The sequence below is a fragment of the Cataglyphis hispanica genome, chromosome 3 (assembly GCF_021464435.1).
Source record: "Cataglyphis hispanica isolate Lineage 1 chromosome 3, ULB_Chis1_1.0, whole genome shotgun sequence".
Taxonomy (NCBI): Eukaryota; Metazoa; Arthropoda; class Insecta; order Hymenoptera; family Formicidae; genus Cataglyphis; species Cataglyphis hispanica.
The window spans coordinates 9,234,575-9,252,980 of NC_065956.1; the positions used below are offsets into that span (position 1 = coordinate 9,234,575).

An 18,406-nucleotide genomic window follows, 5' to 3' on the forward strand; every position below is an offset into this window, starting at 1 on the left:
TAGTCTCTATTTGTAATATCATGAACAAAATTTTTTGGGATATCGAATCTACGTCATGTTATCTTCCATCAAAGATATAATTATTTTTAATAGACATTGATGGCAATGGAATAGAGACAGTCTTAAAATATCGAGTTAATCCTGGAATAAATGTAATAAAAATAATATATAGAAATTGTAAATTTTGTATTCACATAAAACGTTCTCTGAAGGCGGCGGACAGTTAAAGAGGAAATGACAAAGGCTCTTATGAAGTACTGCATCGCGTTGATGGTTACGAATGAAGCAATCTATGTCACCCGTTGCCGTAAAAATAGCGCTTAACATGCAGTCAGGGCGAGGAGAGAAACTCAGAAAACGGGGAAGCGTGTTGAGTGAAGGAAGGGAAGAAGGAGGAGCACGGGTTCATGAAGGAGAAAAAAATGAGGAACGAGTGTCGTGCGCCTCGCTGTCGAGGGGCCACACGACTTTTCATTTCCGAGAAGGGCTGTAAAGATTGCTCGCGTGCAACCCCCCGCACGCGTTGTGTTCCCGGCAAACTCGCAGCCGTATTACCGCCATAATAATAAGGTTAATGCCTTGCAAATTAAGCGGACGCGAAAGACCTTTCGCGTGGTTTTATGCCCATTTTAGGGCCTGATCTTTGTCGACGAGCCGCAATTATCGCGATAGCGCGTCGAAAACGATCTCGTGGGCTTCAGTGAAATTTGTTAGGCTTCCCCTGCATCTTTGATTATGTGAGCAGCCATAACGGGCCATCTATATGCGGAGGTAAATGACGCATGAGTTATACACAGTCGAAAATGTCAGATGATGTATACACATGAAAGAGAGAGAGAGAGAGAGAGAGAGAGAGAGAGAGAGAGAAATGTATATTACGATAATATCGACTGATATTTCGTCTGAAATAATTGTGCAAAACTTGCGCGTAGAATACATCTTCTTTTGCATTGTTGAGAATTCTTTGAGTCCCATAGCTAATTATAAGATCTAAGAGAGAATACTAATTAGATGGAGAAGGACGGTATCAGTAGATGAGTGAATTAAACAAAGAGAATAGATCGAGAGATTCTTATTTGTTGAGAGTACACCTTGATCTTCGTTAACGGCATCCTATTATAAGATCCGATAGGAGACGATGCACTCTTGTTTTAATGAAATTTCGAATTTCCGTGTAATTCACGGAATAATGTGGAAACGTCTTTGCCTCCTTTTCCGCCTTAATGCAATTTCCAAGTTTATATAATTAGTTTGTCGATATATAAGGTTTGTTCATCGGATATTGTCTGCGAGAATAAAAACTTGACAAAATATTTACTGCAAATTGCATATTAAAGCGTTGCTTTTATTAAGATTTTTATATGAAATAAAGAAGTCCAAGTATATATAATCTACAAATACCATCGAGACTTGATATAGAAACCGATCGCTTTATCCGAATCGCATTCGAGCAACGAGCGTTGCTCGTAAATCACTGACGAGTTTCGTCCCGATGGGGCCTGCGCGTGAGAATTTTATTCCTTCTGTATATAAGAGAGAAGACGTCCTTCTTTTTATATGTCAGTGGATCTTCTATTTAGAAATCGTGCAATTAAACCGACGATAGATCGCTCGCTTATTGCTCGGAATAAGCTTTATTCGTCCCTTCGAGCGAAATGACAGGCTGTCACGTGGCTATCGCCTGGCATCCGGTACGGTCATTGTCAGGACGTCCACGTCACGTTGATGTTGGCCGCCGATATATGGACATAATGCATGATATCCATAGGGATCTAGACGGACCGTGAGAAACTACGATTAACTGTGGCAGTTTTGATTTAATTGAAGTGGCTACCTATCTTCTCTAATTCAAATTCGCCATATAAACTGTCATCTTCATGTGGAATATAAAGTGTTGTCAATTCCTACCGCACATTATTTTTTAATCGATTAAGTACATATTAATCTTTCTCCTTTACTGTTACTCTTATATCATAAAACTTTTATTCCATAAAACTTTCTCACTGTTCATTTGCAAATATAATAAATAATGGTACATGTGTTTAGCTTTAACGTATATTCGTAATACATTCTCGACCATTTACTCGATATAAATAAATTAACCTGTTATAATTTCCGTTTATTATTTCTCTTACACTGTTTACGAACAGCTGGTTGATCAGTATGCAATGTACATTAAATTACGAATATTGTCGAATACTTCGTAAATGCATAGAAAGTTTATACATCTGTAAAGGGAGAAAAGTTAAAACTTGTGCTCTATATATCCGAAAAGAAATTCAGCCGTACGTAGTTTACCATGCCCGCGCGATATACATGCGATGCCAGTTTTTCGACTAGCCGGATACGGATCGCAATTTTCGGAGCACTCGTGCGTGCTTTTTTAAGTCTTTCACGTCGTACAAAACGTGAAAGGATATACTTCGAAATTCGGCTTCGCGGCGGCGTAGCCTACTTCGCCGCACAAGTTTTGCAACTTTTCGCAGCGCGCTTTGCAAGTCCATTTCCGTTTCCCCGATACCTTTATCCGGCATCTTTATCCGCATGGGCAAAGCACAAAGCGGAACCAACGCTCGCGCGATGGTGGCGGGGCGAGTCGATTCCCGCGATACACGCGCATGCATCGTCTCTCCGTAATAATATCCCCCGATAGGATGTACACGTGATATATGTACGCGTTTAATATTACAACATTTAATATTACAAATACGCAATCGATGCGGCGGCGGCGTCCAGATCGTTCTCACCGCGCTGATCGAAACTTCGTAGCGCCTCGCGCGCGCGCGTTCACGTCAATATTTCATTAATTACATTGATATCTCGCTACACGGCGCAATGTATGTTCATTTCGTACATATGACGAGACCAATTTCAACTTTCCCGATATCGAGATATAAATGTCCGTCGAATGGTATGGAATATATTTTCAAATTTCCCATAAATAATTTATACGAGAAATATTCTTCTACCTTCCAAAAAAAAAAAAAAAGAAAAAACAAACGCGAGAGAAATATTGTGAAGGATTAGCATTGTACGATCGTTAGCTGAAGTTTATGCGTGAAGTTGAAAGAGAGAAGGAGAGAAAGAGAGATTTGTACAAATTAGAAGGAGCGTCGACCTAAATAAATGAAGAAGAGCATTACCTTTCTCTCTCTCTCTCTCTTTTTCTTTGTGTATGTGTGAGAGAGAGAGAGAGAGAAAAACTACTTTCTGAAAGATAAACATCTGTTCTTCACTTTGCGAAGAAATTTCGACTATCGCAGTCTCGACGGATTTATGACGCGATATTCTGCGCTTATTAAAACGTGCAGAATTATTTGTTCAGAAAATGCTGAAGAATATGAACAATTAGAGGAAGACAATTAATGCTCATTATCAATTGTAAATAATCTCTATCAGATATTTCTTGAATAAATTTTCTCTCTTGCAGTTTACATAGTCCCAATTTTTTTTTATTAAGAAATTAAATATTTAATTGCTTTTATTTTAATAGATGCTAACGTAGAGAAATTTTTGAAAAAGTCAAATCGAATAAAAAAATTTCAAATCTATTAGAACAGTCAGAATGGAAGATGAATGTCTATTATCCGCAGAGATTTGCTCAATCATGATTCACGTCACAGGGAATTCAATAGAAGCTCGAGGCATAGAAATGTTCCGCGATAGACTTTGTCGGTACTGGAAATAAACGAAGAATAAGATCGTTACTTTGCATGGCAAACCCATCACGCGCTGCGGATAGTAGCTCTGTCTTTCTCTCTCCCTCTTTTTTTTTTTTGTCCTTTTTTTCTCTTCTTCCCTCTCATTGCGCTAAAAGGCCTCAAGTGTAGGGTTTACGGCGAATTTACGACGTGATTTAGGCGCAATATTTGCAACTTTCAAACGATCAATCCGCAATACTTTGCTGTAGATTATGCCGCAAAACTGTTGCGCATTGAATAGGCTCTTCTATGCCTTAAATTGAGTACGTTTCGTGATATTAAAAGTTTTCCGATGACAATATCGTGCGTATATTCTTTATGGATTATCATTGAAGTTTTATATATTATTTAAAAAAAAAAAAATATATAAAACTTAATTGTTTGCTGAAAACTGGTGCGTTTATAATGGGAATTATTTTTGCAAATTTTTTTTGTAACATACGCGAGTATATTCGTTATTCTGTATTAAAGATTTTTTTCGTATCGTATCGTGGATGCAATTATAGGCAATGAATTGAAAATCGCGAAGTTAATAATACGAATCAGAACTGGATAAATATTAGTTTGAGCGCGATAATATTTCGCAAGCATACGCAACTATGCAAAGTGATATTTCAAATTCAGTACACTGCTATTTTCTCTCTTCTCTGACACGTTCTCCATTTGCATCCCGAGTGCATAAACCGCATGGCCGAATTAGATTGTCCTTTTCTTTCACTCAATGAAGAAAAAGGATAACATCTCTCGCATAATGTTTGGCAAATATGGTTCTTTCTAGATACGCAATATTTATAACATACTAGATACAATTTATTATAATACGATGTACATTTATGATAAATACGTCAAATATTTACAGTTTCACGAGCGATAATGCATGTTATATGAATAGTTTCTGTTATTAGCTTTTATTCGTGTTTTTTCCTGCAGCTTTACTTTCGAAAAACTGAAAGCTTTCGGAAAAAGTAGCCGGAGAATTTTTTTGCTCAGACCTCACGACAACTATCCGTTCCGAAATGTAACATACGGCGGCCTTAACGTCTCAAAGGGTTTCGCGACAATGGCGTTGCAAGCTTGGCGTCCGTTTTTATTGTATATTATGCAAGCACCGCCAGGCTTTCGCGGCCGCGGGATAATGTGACCGCGAAATTGCGAAAACGAGTGCCAGCGTAGCGCTCGAGATGTGTGCATTAAGAAAGTGCATTGTGATACGATGATGAAATACGAATGAATACAAAAGTCGTGTTAAATTTAACGCTCTGCTTAAGCGCTATCAATTTAAACTATATTCCACTTGTATATTTACATGAGCGCATATACATAATTCAAAACGACTACGGAGGCATGCGAATGTAGTTAGTGTCTGTATTAACTATGGAAAAGCTCCACTCTTTTGCATCTGCTTGACCGGTGCAACGAACTTGCTTTGAGTAAAGAAGAGTTAGAAAACAGATAAAGAGGGAGAGAAAAGAAATAGAGAACGAGAGAGAGAGAGAGAGAGAGAGAGAGAGATAAAAAATAGATTTTTCTTCTGCACATCGCAAAACGTCGAAAAACTACTGAAGCATATATTCTCCCTGCGCTGAATATTTCGTATAAAATAGTTTAAAACAAAAATAGAAGTTTCAGTCTCTCATATTTCACGCAGACGCATATCGTTTAAGAGCCACTAAATATAAATATAGAGTGTAATCTAAAAAAAAAGATAACAACCCCCTTCCCTTCCCCCCCTCCCCCCGTCCACGCTTTTACATATTGCGCGAAATATTTGTAGAAATATTCTCATACAACGTTCTCGTAAACTGAAATAACTTTTCCCCCCCAAAAAAAAGAGAGAGCAATCATAAAATCTAACAAAGTACTCGTCTAAATCTAGTATCGCGAGTAGGGACTTTCGCGAGTAAGCGACACGAGCGAGACGAACGAGACGAAGGTCGGGTCATCATATGCCTTTTTTTTTTTTTTATGGCCGATAGCAATTTGATACGGCGATACCTGCCAGTGCCATTTGAACCGCTTTATGTACCGAGTAAATAAATCCTCTGTCGCGCGCAACGAACGCGCGCCATCGCCTCCTCTCGCGGTCGCCCGAAACCGACTGATTTCGATTAGGGACCTGGATTGTCCTGTGCGGATCGTGTGTCCTGGCAAAGTGATCTATTGTTCCAGCGAACTACGGTGCGCCTCTCGGCCGAACTTTCCGGCGTTTCCGTCCGCTCTGCAACAACGATACCGGGGACAGACACACACTTTTATCTTCATTCTTTATCCACTGCGCGTCTCTCCGATTTTCTTCCTCGCCCCTTCCTCCCCTCCCCCCCTCCCCTCCTCTCCCTTCCCGCTCACCCCGACGCTCGCCCGTTACTTTTTTCGCGTGGCCTCTGGCAGATAACAAGATGGCAACGGACCGTGACGACGAGTATCTCCCGCCGAGTAGAATTGTCCGGATCTCGTCACGGTACAAGCAGATAGATAGGCAACGGGAGACAGGGAGGAAAGAGAGGAAGAGAAGCACTCGTCTCGTTATCTAGCAACACCGCTGAGAAGTGGTACCAACAAATACATAATGGAACGTTTCGCTTGTCCCACGCTACCGATGTTTCCCGGCGAACTTTTTCTTGTGACCAACGATGATGTTGGTATGTATCTATGGAATGCATATAATATTTCGAAACTATTATTCTGTTTCCAATGTAAAAATTTTTTTAAATTTAATTTTAAGCGGTATCTCGTCAGCTTGCTTTATATGAAACAAAAAATTTTATTCCATAAAAAAAAAAAAAAAACATTTGATTCTGCAAAACATAATTCTGTGACTATCTATCGTAATAGATAACGAATAATTTCGACGATGTAGAATTTTGTCAAGTGGAAATAACTTCTAATATGATCAAATTAATATGACGTATATAAATTACATTTTTCGTGCAGTTATATGTATACTGATATTACGGTCACGTATAATTTATTCGATAATTTTTAATAAATACGTATACATTTTGTACGATTTATTATGGCTGATTTTTAAGCAAGATGTCGATAACAATATCAAGTATGCGGATTGCTTAATCTTTATAATACCATATTTCATTTGGTCACATCGTGTCGTTTTAAAACTAAAGGCAACTAAAGATTAAGCGAAAGAACAATTCGCGGCCCGAAATGTGTAATACAGCACACTACGTTATTTCCATTTGAAAGAATTTCCGCGTTTGCATCAACGCCCGGCCAGAAAATTATCCGTGCAAATTTCTTTACCTCGATAAATCTCGCGAAAAGCGTTGAAAACTATAAATGTCAGAGCTATGAAGAATTGATACATCTATTTTTATTTCCCGTCTGGATTCCGTGTGAATTCATGGCGTGAGCGATACCCGACAAAAGATATCGTACAAACCGATACCTTTGTTTCGGAGTATATATTTCTTGGTACTTTCGTGTTTATGATAGTTATGATATAATCATAATTTGACTTTTTATAGTCATTATTATCTTTATTGCGTTTTATAAAATACGTTTACCCATATAAAATTATTTATTAAAAAATCGAATTGTTTGCCAAAAAGTCTATATAAATTATATATATATATATATATATATATATATATATATATGTAATTTTATATATTTAAATAGATATTTTTTTTATTTTAAAATTTATTGAAACACTAATATATGCTCCCCGGAAGCTTTAGTGATAAGAAGCTTTAGTGATAAGAAGAGCAATAAGAGCTTTGATGTGTAAATTCTTCATTGGAATTAATACATTCTCTCTGTATTCGAGTCTTATCAATTATTACATGGAAATCTGATCTATAATGATGCCAGAAATGATTTAATAATTTAGTCGACCGTAATCGTACGTTCATGATCGCTGAATTACTGCCGTGAGAAATATTTTATCATCGTACAATCGTCTATTTTCATTTCGTAAGCACAAAGCGTATGCAATGTGACAGAATCGATATACACTATCGATTCGATAACGTTCCTAATCCTAGTACCGAAGCGCTAATAAGATAAGCTCATTAATGTCCACACATTTATCGATGCGACAATCGGACGTATGTGCATAAATTATAGTCGTGATTCAAATCGCAAACATTTCGTCGATTCTGCGGAGAGACCAGAATACCGCAATTGGTCATCTTAGATACTTCGTATTTAATAAGGAGCGATGTGCCAGAATTTCCAAAGAAAGCGTTTCCATTTATCATTTGATAATATATGTTTATCGTAAAATATAATACGATACATACTATTTATTGGCAAACATGAAATATGTGAATGTGTGTATCTGTGTGATTGTTGAAGATTAACTTGGTGTTCTACGAATGAAATGCAACGTGCCATGAATTATTCAGGGAACCGCGGCAAGCTTGCACGTGCTAATTAACTGACAACCCGCCGTCGCGTGAGGTTACTCTTTCGATGGTCGTACATGTTTGTTTTGCAAATGCATCAATAAAAGTAAAATACTGAGATAAATAGTGAGAGAATTTTTGGAAATAATTTCTCGATTTTTTTATAAAATATTGTGTGTGTCTGTGTGTGTATATATATCTTGCGTCAAACAATTGTTTTTAATTTTAATCAACTCTTCCTCTCGCATTTAAATAATTTTGCATTATATTGCTTTCACATTACAAAACTCACAGTTTTATATTTTATCCCGGAGGATTATTAGTAGGATCTTGCGATTAAAATATTTTCCCTCGGAGTTGCTTTCTTTAATTAAATTCCCCGCTATATACACGTAATTCTTCTTATTTCCATTCGACCCAATTATTCGCCGACGTCGTGCGCGAACGAGAGCTGTACCGAGAGCGGGGCGTTATGTTTCCACTTGCAGTAGAAAGGCCTCGATCAGACTGCGAGGCGCCCGAACGGCACGCGAATCGTTGCATGTCCGCACGTGCTAACGAGTGAGAATAGCTACGCATTAGCTCGCGATCAGCTGATGGCAGTCTGTGTCCGTTCGTGTTGCGGATAGCATTATATCGGAAAAAAATGTGAGCGGAGCGAACTTGATCGATAACTTCTCGTGATTCTTCGATTCGCCTCGCGCAGCCGCTCCTACGCTCTCTCTCTCTCTTCACTAATTGTGCAAACCTGCTTAAATATTGATCACGTGTTTTTTTTTTTTTTCAATTTGTAGGGCACACCGGATAAGGCATGGAACACCGCTATAAAATAAGCACATTGATTGTCGGGCGCGAAGAATAGCTGTCTGGCGTATGATAAGCGTAGTACTTTATCAATAGCACGTTTACGTAGGACGTTTATCATTCGCCGAAACCATATATATTACCATAAAAATGAAATTTTTATATTATGCGCAATTCGCTCGATGAATTATCCATAAATTATTTATTAAAATGCGATTGACAATATCGACAATCATGTAGCTTTGATTAAAATAAATTGTGCAAATATGAAATTTATATTTATACGTACTTTCTCTTGCAAATATATAATATATATGTTGGGTGTACGAACAAAATGCTTTTAATGGACATACGATAAAGAAAACAATCAGAATTACTTTGTTTTTACATATATGTTATATTCACATATACTTATTTGCAAAAAAATATATGTATCATTTGGCAAAAATGACTATTACAAATACTAGTTATTATACGTATCATATAATTTTTATGACGTTATTGTTTTGAGTACACAATTTAATATATATATATATATGGGATTTATGCGAGATAAAGAAAATAAAATAATAGTTATTTTCAACTTAAAATTCATTATTTTATTTCTTTCTCGTATAAATACAATATTGAATTGTATACTCGAAACAATAAAAGTGATAGGATATGTACAACTATTATTTAATAATAAAATTTTTTAGTTACAAAATCATTTTTGTTGCCAAACAATACATATATTTTTTCCAGATCAGTTTACGTAAAAATATATATATTTAAAAACAAAATAATTTTAATATACATATGTATATTTATATTATGAATATCCTTTTCGTAAATTCAACGATTTTATGAAAAAGTGAAGCCTTTTTATACGCCATCATAATTACTGCAAACACTAACACATCTATGATATTTTAAATCCCTTGATGGTTTATCAATATCACTTCAATTGCCTTTCTGTATCAACGCGAATAATCTTTTTTACGCAATCAATACGCTAATTCAGCATCAACAATTTCGTGGCTCAATCATTCGCGTATTTCCTAACCGAGTTGTCAGTTATATACCACGTGCGTTGCTGGCTCGCGAAATTGCAACCGAAGCTACGCCAGCCATAACACTCTTTGTATCACGAATATGCGATTTAACTGAGCGATACCCGCGTACACTTACTTGCACGAGCGCACAATGAGTGCTCGATTATCGCAGTAGATTTGTATTGACGTCGTCTGTGCTTTATTGCGACCAAGAATAGTAGTTGTTCCAGCGATTTTACTGTGTCGCGCAGAAAGCAGACGTTGACTAATATCAATATCAGATTTAAATCGCGAATCTATTAGAACGAGAGAACAATTTTCGATATGGAATTCCTCTCGTTTTTATTTCATGTTAATGTTCAATTCAATTATAATATCATTATTTCTGTTTCTTAAAAACAAAAAAAAAAAAATAAAGTAAAATCTATAATTGAAAAAAATATTAAAAGCTATTTAAATCTGTGCAAGCTAGGCAAAAATGTTTAAAAATTTTGCAAGTATTAGTTATATTATTCGTCTCTGAAATTAGAAGCAATATTCGTTATCCATTATCGTATCATTATATTGTAAATATATATAGAATGGTGCATATCGTATTTTCCGGGCAACTGTATACCTAATCGTTAAGCGAGAGAGAGTGAGAGAGAGAGAGAGAGAGAGAGAATATGTTAATTATATTTAATCTGTATAACTTATGTGTGCCGGTGTGCGCTTGCAAACCTCCGTTCATGAATAGTTTTCGCCTACAAAGAAGGCATAGTTGTTTTACCCTATTGAACATATATTACAAATGACCCCCCTCCCCCTTCTTTCTCCCCAAATCACAATTCTGTTTAACAAACACAATTGCGTGACGTGATTAATGCGCTTAGGTACTTATTTGCAACTCCGCATTTACTGTATTGCCATTAAAGCTACCATTAATACTCATTATAATGAAGCAAATATATATATATATATATATATATGTGTGCGTGTCTCTCCCCCTCATGACATTTCGCATAAAGCCCGTATTATTCGGAGCGCGCGTCCACGAGCTCGTGAGCCCGCGCGCGGATATCTTCCGGGGCACCATGGAAAACCGGTTCAAACAAAATCCCCGCATCCGATAAAACCCTCTTTGTTCCTGCAACACAAGCTCGGAGCGCGCGGTACGTGTTAATCGCACGCGTTTCTCGGCAGCCTGATAAACAGGATGAGGTCGCGATTGATGCACGAACACGCGGTCGTTCGCGCGGTAGTTACATTTTAATCATTCATTTGCGAAATCAGGGCATTTGCTTTTGTGAAAATAAACTTAGGCGATTTAACTGCAAATACAATTGGTTTTACTCGGCACGTGAGAGTGATTTGCTATTCTTCTGTCTCTCTCGCGCGTCGCGTCGACGTAGTTTCAATATTTTTCGAACGAGCGGCGTTCACGTTCCCTAATTGGGTAATCCGTGAACACGCGCTACATAAAGTATGCCGGACATTCATTGAACGGTAACATTTAACGCTGCGAAATCACGTGGGCGCGCGGCGCGCAAATTTATTTTTTTTTTTTTTTTTTTGTATAAAGAGAGGAATTAATTTGGCGCGAGCCAATAATTTCGATAAAATTAATTAACTTTTTGATTCTATATGAACAGATTAGTAATTAAATTATTGATATTGCATTTTGTATATGTATACATTGGTGAAATATAATAGTTTGAATGTACAAAAAATACAAAGAAATTCACGCTTTTTGTTCAGCGTTATTATATGTTTTTTCAAAAGCTTTGTCGGAGCAGGAATATCATCGACGATTAACTCAATCAATACCTCGTCAGATATCGTTTTTGTTTAAATACGTTATAAATACGAATTCAGCAGGAAAGCAGCTGTTTGGCGAGGCCCAATATTGGGTTACTGTTAGCGAATTCTGCGAACCAATCTCTTCTGGCAATCGCGCTACATATCTCCCTGTGGGCGCTTCGATTCGTCGGCGGCAGCAAAGTTGTAAGCTGCATATTTTATCTGTGATAAAGTGCATCGCCGATACTGCTCTTTCGTGCAGCTTAGTTCCGTTAAGAACTTCCTCTCGCTGAATCTATGTGTATGTCACGGAAACGGCGATTCGCGCGCGCGATAAAAATATACCATATACCTTTTGTGCGTCATCGGATACATCGCGCTTTTTTCCTTCTTCGAGAAGGTAACGTTGGGAAGGAATGTTGCGTAAATGAAAACTAAACTTATATTCCTTTATATTCGCTTTATAGTCATATATTGTAAAAAGAAAAAAAAAAAAAAAGGAAAAAGAATTAAGTTGAGAATCTACTTTGAACTTTGTAGAAATATAGAAGTACCGAGTTAAAGTTAATTCATTTAACGGCGAAAACATTTTGACGTTTCGTTTATGACGAGACGCGAGGAGCTAGAAACTTGGATCGCGTTCGCGTATTTCTGGATTAACCAGGCGGATTCAGAAATAAATCCGCCAAACGTTTCTCCCCCTCCCGTTGGTGAGTTTATTTCCCAGCTGATTTACCAAGACCCACCTTCGATAGCCCCTGCAGGCGGCGCTCGTTACAACGTCGTTTTCGAGCCCGGAACGAATTCCCAACTTCGCTACGTGGCTTGTCGTGTTTCGACGTGAGGCAATCCCCGCTCGCTCGCTCGTCTCGTCCCCCTTTTACCTTGCCGCGCTGACCGTTTCGATTTACGCATCGAAATTAAGCCACGCTCGGCTTGCGGCGCTTGTCCGATGCACCGCACTTTTTAAACCCGAACCGGCGCTACTCAACGTCAGTTGCACCGTTGGCAGAAACGACGTCCCACGAAATGAGTGCGCATTGGTCAGGGGTGAGACCAAGAGAATCTCGAGTGGCGGAGATTGTTACGGGATAGGATAGGACGAGATAGAGTTGGATTGATACCTGATACAAGTCTACCTCGCTCGAGGATTTTTGCGCCAGGGTTGCTCGAGAAAAGAAAGGACGGTTTGTGCCACAAAAAGCATAGAACGCGACGGAACGTCTGATTGCTGTCATTTAGCGAGAGAGAAGGGGGGGAGAGAGAGAGAGAGAGAGAGATTTCGCTAGTACTCTGCTTATAGTATCGGATAAACGAAAAACGATAGCTAAAATGGAAGACATTACACAGAGATATTTCAGTGGAAAAATTCTTAAATCTCTTTAACGAGACATACATTTTACTTTGAATTATTTTGTATTTAAAAGACAATTTTGATAATAACTGTAGAAAACGTTGAACGTATATTGCGGTAATGTAAAACATTAGCAAATGTAGAAGGGATTTAAGGAAAGCCGCTGTTATCTAAAATTGACCGGGATCATTCCGTCTAGTAACCTCAGAGTTGTAGAAACAACGTTAGATGAAACGAAGTGCATAGTCACGTTGAGGAGTGGTGAGTTTCTAGGACTCCGAACCGTCGAGAGAAGATTGTAAACGGAATGGGCGAGGCGGATTGAGGTTGATACGCGATATAGCGGGGTTTGCTTTAATATATAGAATTCGCCGCAACCCGTAGAACGATATCATAACCAGACGCAGACCATGCGGAACAATGTGAATAAACTGTGCGGTGTAGTAGGAACATATCGCAGACGTATATCAATTCCGAATGGTGTTTAGCAACACTATAATAAATGAAGACCTATTTGCATATGGTTATTGTTACACAAGATAACGCTATATGCAGAGTCGCGCGGATGTCAGCGGCACATTCTCTACGCCTTTCATCAGCAGATTATAATAATCCTGTAACGTCCTGCTTGAGAGAGAATGTGCGTATTGTCAAAAACACTATTATCACTGGCAATCCACGTCAAATAATTGTCCGCTTGGAACAAAGCGAAAGATCGTTAAGTTTCGTATTTCATATTAAAAGTTTCGTATTTCATATTAAAATTGTTTTATATTCTGGCATATGCATATAAGCCAGGAGTCGGCGAGATGTCACAGTAATAGAAGCGATGCACCAAATCTGGATTGATGCGGGGATGACGGATGCCGAGCGGGACGGCTTATCGTCGTGTCTGCTGCTGCGTTGCGCGTGTATGTGTGCAATGCGCGAGATAGATGGTAGACATGCCGTAAAACGAATATATGAAATCACAGAGAAACTGAGCCGGTCTCATCACTGTATTAATCAGTAATGTAATCTTGATTGGCGCGAACGAATCGCTATATTTTATAAAAATATCTATCCATTATTGCTACGTGTAATCATGTAACTGTCATAAAAACCTCTCTCGCGATAATTTTTTCAAGAGAAACTTTTCATAATTCATTAACCGTTTGTATATGTTTTTCCGTAGAAGAGCTGCCGTAACGTAAACGCGAAGACAAAAACTAGCTGAATTCGCGTAGGTATTGAAATAATGCTTTATACTGTTAAGTGCAGGAAGTAAGATTTGGGTTCAGATTGATGTGGTGGTAAACGGTAGCAGCCGCATGAGCGATTGTGCTGAGTTTTGTTTTGTAGTTTAGCGTCTGTGGGGGTTACAAAACAGTAGAGCAGTAGATGGAATGGAGGAGTAAAAGCGGATTGCAACCGCGGTAGCGCCCAATTTGTTGTAAAGTTTTCACTGAATACATCGACTTGAGAAATCGGATGATATAAATCACTGGATTGTCTGTAAGTCTCATTGTCAGTTAGAGAAACTTAAAATGAATTAATTAATTTTGTGCGTTGAAAGGAAGATTTAAATAATATTTTAAAATTTTTCGTGAATACCATCTTATGTTAAATCTTTACGATTCCATATAATGCGTTTCATTAATAATAATGTATTATTATTATGAATATTATATAATATTTATTTATTTCTTAATGTTTACTAATTATTAGCATACATTATATCAGAAGTGTTTTCACAATCAGGTTTTTATTTTTTTTTAATAAAATGTATATGATACGAGTATGTATATATGTACGTTAATATAATATACATACATTATTGTTATCATAATATTGATAAAATTACGCTCCTTGTGATATGGGACACATCGGTTGCACGAGTTGCATTGGTACCAAAATTCCTCCAAATAGATGCGTAGGATCAAATGAAGGAACGAACAAATGTTGGGCAGTGCAGACGATAGGATGAGCGGAAGAGGAGCGGGTCCTCCCGATGGCGGGTGGAGACTCTACGTAGCTTTGACCCGCCAATTCAGCATCACCCATACGGGCACTCAACCGCAAATCGAGTTCCGGCCGTAGGGCGGAATAAAATCGACCCCGTCAACCTCGTCCTGCTCCTCCCTTCGGTAACCGATGCAGCCTTCTGGCCCCGATTCTCGTGTCGAGGCGAATCTAGTAAGACATTACTCGCGAGGGACGCGTTTGTTCAATGCCCTGGGAGAAGAGAGAGAGAGAAGAAAAGTAAGCATGAGAGAGTGAGGGAGACGGACAGAGAAAGAGAAAATAAAGGAGGAGAGCTCGGGTCGACTTTAACGGGAGTAGCCAAATGGAAACGCTTGGCCGCGGGATAACCAGGCCACGCTCGAATTATGATATCCGTAACGAGCGCGGTGGGAGCCGCACGCGCGTATCGCGCGCTGACATTCTTTCCGAATCACGATCGTAAGGTCATTGTTTTATACGAGAACCAAAGGACGAAGTAACGCGGAGGATTATAATAATCGCAGCTGCATTCAATTGAATTTGAAAAACAATCTCGCGAACATATGTGGATTCTAAAATTTTTAATAAGAGCGATGTAGAACAAAAATTACGTGCGTGTGTGTGTGTATATATATATATATATATGTGTGTGTGTGTGTGTGTGTGTGTGTGTGTGTGTGTGTGTGTGTGTGTGTGTGTGTATGTATGTAGAGCAATAGAAGTAAAACAACGAATAGCCGTATCCAAGTATTCTCGAGTGGTATCCAGGCTATCCTAAAGTCCGCGCAGCTCGCGGCATTGTTGTTCCTTGAATCTCAGGAAATCGTACGAGATCCGAAATGTATCCTTCGGATACAGCCCTCTTTAATGCCCGGTTGTATGAAGATCCGACCATGCAGACATTCAGGGTAGGTAGGGTGCGCGTCGCGCGAGTTCGCTTCCGCCGGAGATGACGCGGATGAGTCGTTATCATTCTCTACTTTATTACGTGCAGCCTGCATGCGTCGCGTATGCACGTGCCATTCGCTGTTTCTACCCTCTCGGCGCATGCAGAGAACTACTAATCCACGCCGGCTGATTTATGAACGAGCAGATATACTTGTCCACCCTTACTGCCTGCGAGAGGTAACTTATGACGGCTATTGTTGTGTATTAAATGTTACGACAAGAGAGTTTGTACTCAGGAATTGCATCGGTAAAGGAAGATTGGATTTATTATTTCCTGCGTACGTTTCCTTAACGATACCCGCCTAATTTTTAGCCAGATACCGGCTGTAAGCGTTCTTATTAAATATCGCATGATCCTTATACGTTGAGAGATACGTCTCCATTAGGAGGATTAAAGACAAATATAGCGATGATCCAATTTCGCGGTTTTCCCTGATTTAATGTACTTTTCTACCTAACGTTGTATTGAATCGCTGGTATTATTTTTGAAATGAATAGCTTTTCGCAAAAAAACAATTTTACAAAATTGCATAACTACTATTGCTATTCTGTTTGAGATAATTTTATACCATTATATGAAAAATAAACAATCCAAAAATACAATATAAAAAGCGCGGCGAGATATTTCTCCTCGATTTCTCTCAAAATACTCTTTACATTTTTACACCCAGTTTATGTTTATCAATGCAGTATTCTAACGATCGTACTTTTCTGTCGACAGTGCCGCCCGACATCCTCGACTACGATACCAGCACGGATATGGTGGTGATGGAGGGGCGAAACGTGACCCTGCGTTGCGCCGCCACCGGCTCTCCGGCGCCTAACATCACCTGGCGACGCGAGGACGGTCAGCAAATTCAGCTCGGGAACGGGGAGGAAGGTTGGTTTTAACGAGAGTTGCTCGCGAACGAGCGTAATTCGCAGTCAGGCCGGTGATAAAGCCGGGAAAATTTCGTTGAATTAAGGTTGCTCTCCTCCTTCCCCTCCCCCGCTCTCCATCTTCTCCGCCTCTCTGTCCTTCACACTCGCTGTCGTCATCGTCGTCGGATGCTTCGTTACAGCGACAGCTAATCGAATACGACGTTTGATGCTCTCTTGACGGAGAGTGCAACCGACGATCATTTGCAACGCGGTCTTTCTCGCGGGGTTGTGCTTTTAACCCATCCCCTTTTGAGACCCGTGCAAATTCGTCTCTTGCTCCAACCAACGTAGCGAGTATTTTATATGCCATTAACTCTCCATGCAGGACGATCATGAAATTTCTGCTCTCCGCATTTCTGCCCGGCAAAACCGTTGAAAAGAATTCCTCTTAGTTCTTTAGAAACTTTTCTTCTTATGTTTCTACTTTTACCATCAAATATTTCCGTTATAAAGCGCATTAATTTCAACCTTTTTTTTATTTATTACGCGAAACTGTGAATCGTATAACACGTAAGCATATAAAAGCAAAAGGAGGACTTCATATATGAACGTTCGTAACTTTTACAGTCGACTTGTAAAAAGGCGACACTTTTTGAAAAATCTGATTTAATTTGTCTGATAAACGCGTTTGAAAAGTGAGGAAGGACAAGTTTCAAGTATTTACAAAATTCTCATGGGATATGTGAATTAATTTTCATCGCTGACGGAGAGATAAACGGAAGCTTCGAAATACTACTCGGGATGCTATTCGAGTACGCATACTCGAGTAGCCCGAATCGAGTAAATATGCGCCGAAAGCTCGTTTCGTCGCACACACAGCCCGTAAAGGCACCGCCTGAAAAAAAGATTTACGCTCGCGCGCGGAGGATACATTCGCGCGGACCGTACTGCATCGCGGGTGCATCGCAACTTCAGCATCGCAGTTGCAACGGCGGCGGGTATCAAGCCCGGGCTAGTGGCTTGGTGGCGGCCACTTGGGAGCTCAAACACACCGCGTGGCAAGACCAATAGATTAGAGGTGATACGTTTGCCGAGACCGAGAAGATCTTCTATATTTGCATTGAAATTGGCAAACACAGTGAGCACACGATGCGCGATATACTTGGTGTAAACGCGCGTGTACGTTATGGGCCCGATAAACAACCGGATGCGCTTGAAACCGAACGATTACGCTATACATAGTTTCGCTTTTAGTCTATCATTTTATAAGGTATATATATATATATATATATATATATATATATATATATACCTTATATATATAATAAGTATATTTATAAGATATTTTTATATATATATATATATATATATATATATATATATATATAAAATACCTTATAAATATACCTATTATATATATATATTTTATATATATATATATATATATATATATATATATATATATATATTCCGAGAACGAAGGATATGGAGATATTACGTAATGGACCGCTGTTAGAAATAGAGAGATGTCCATTTCGGTTCCTTTCCGGATGAATATTATATGTATTTTTTCTCCGG

The 18,406-nt window shown here is 38.7% G+C and overlaps 1 protein-coding gene across 3 annotated transcripts in view; it reads left to right on the plus strand.

The window, feature by feature from the left end:
- LOC126859361 (neurotrimin-like) overlaps window positions 1–18,406 on the plus strand; it is a 151,665-nt gene that overhangs the window by 115,219 nt on the left and 18,040 nt on the right. For all 3 annotated transcript variants that reach the window (XM_050610586.1, XM_050610584.1, XM_050610585.1), the window contains exon 4: window positions 16,689–16,847. In XM_050610586.1, the coding sequence (XP_050466543.1) occupies window positions 16,689–16,847 (159 nt within the window). The remainder of the gene's footprint in view (window positions 1–16,688; window positions 16,848–18,406) is intronic.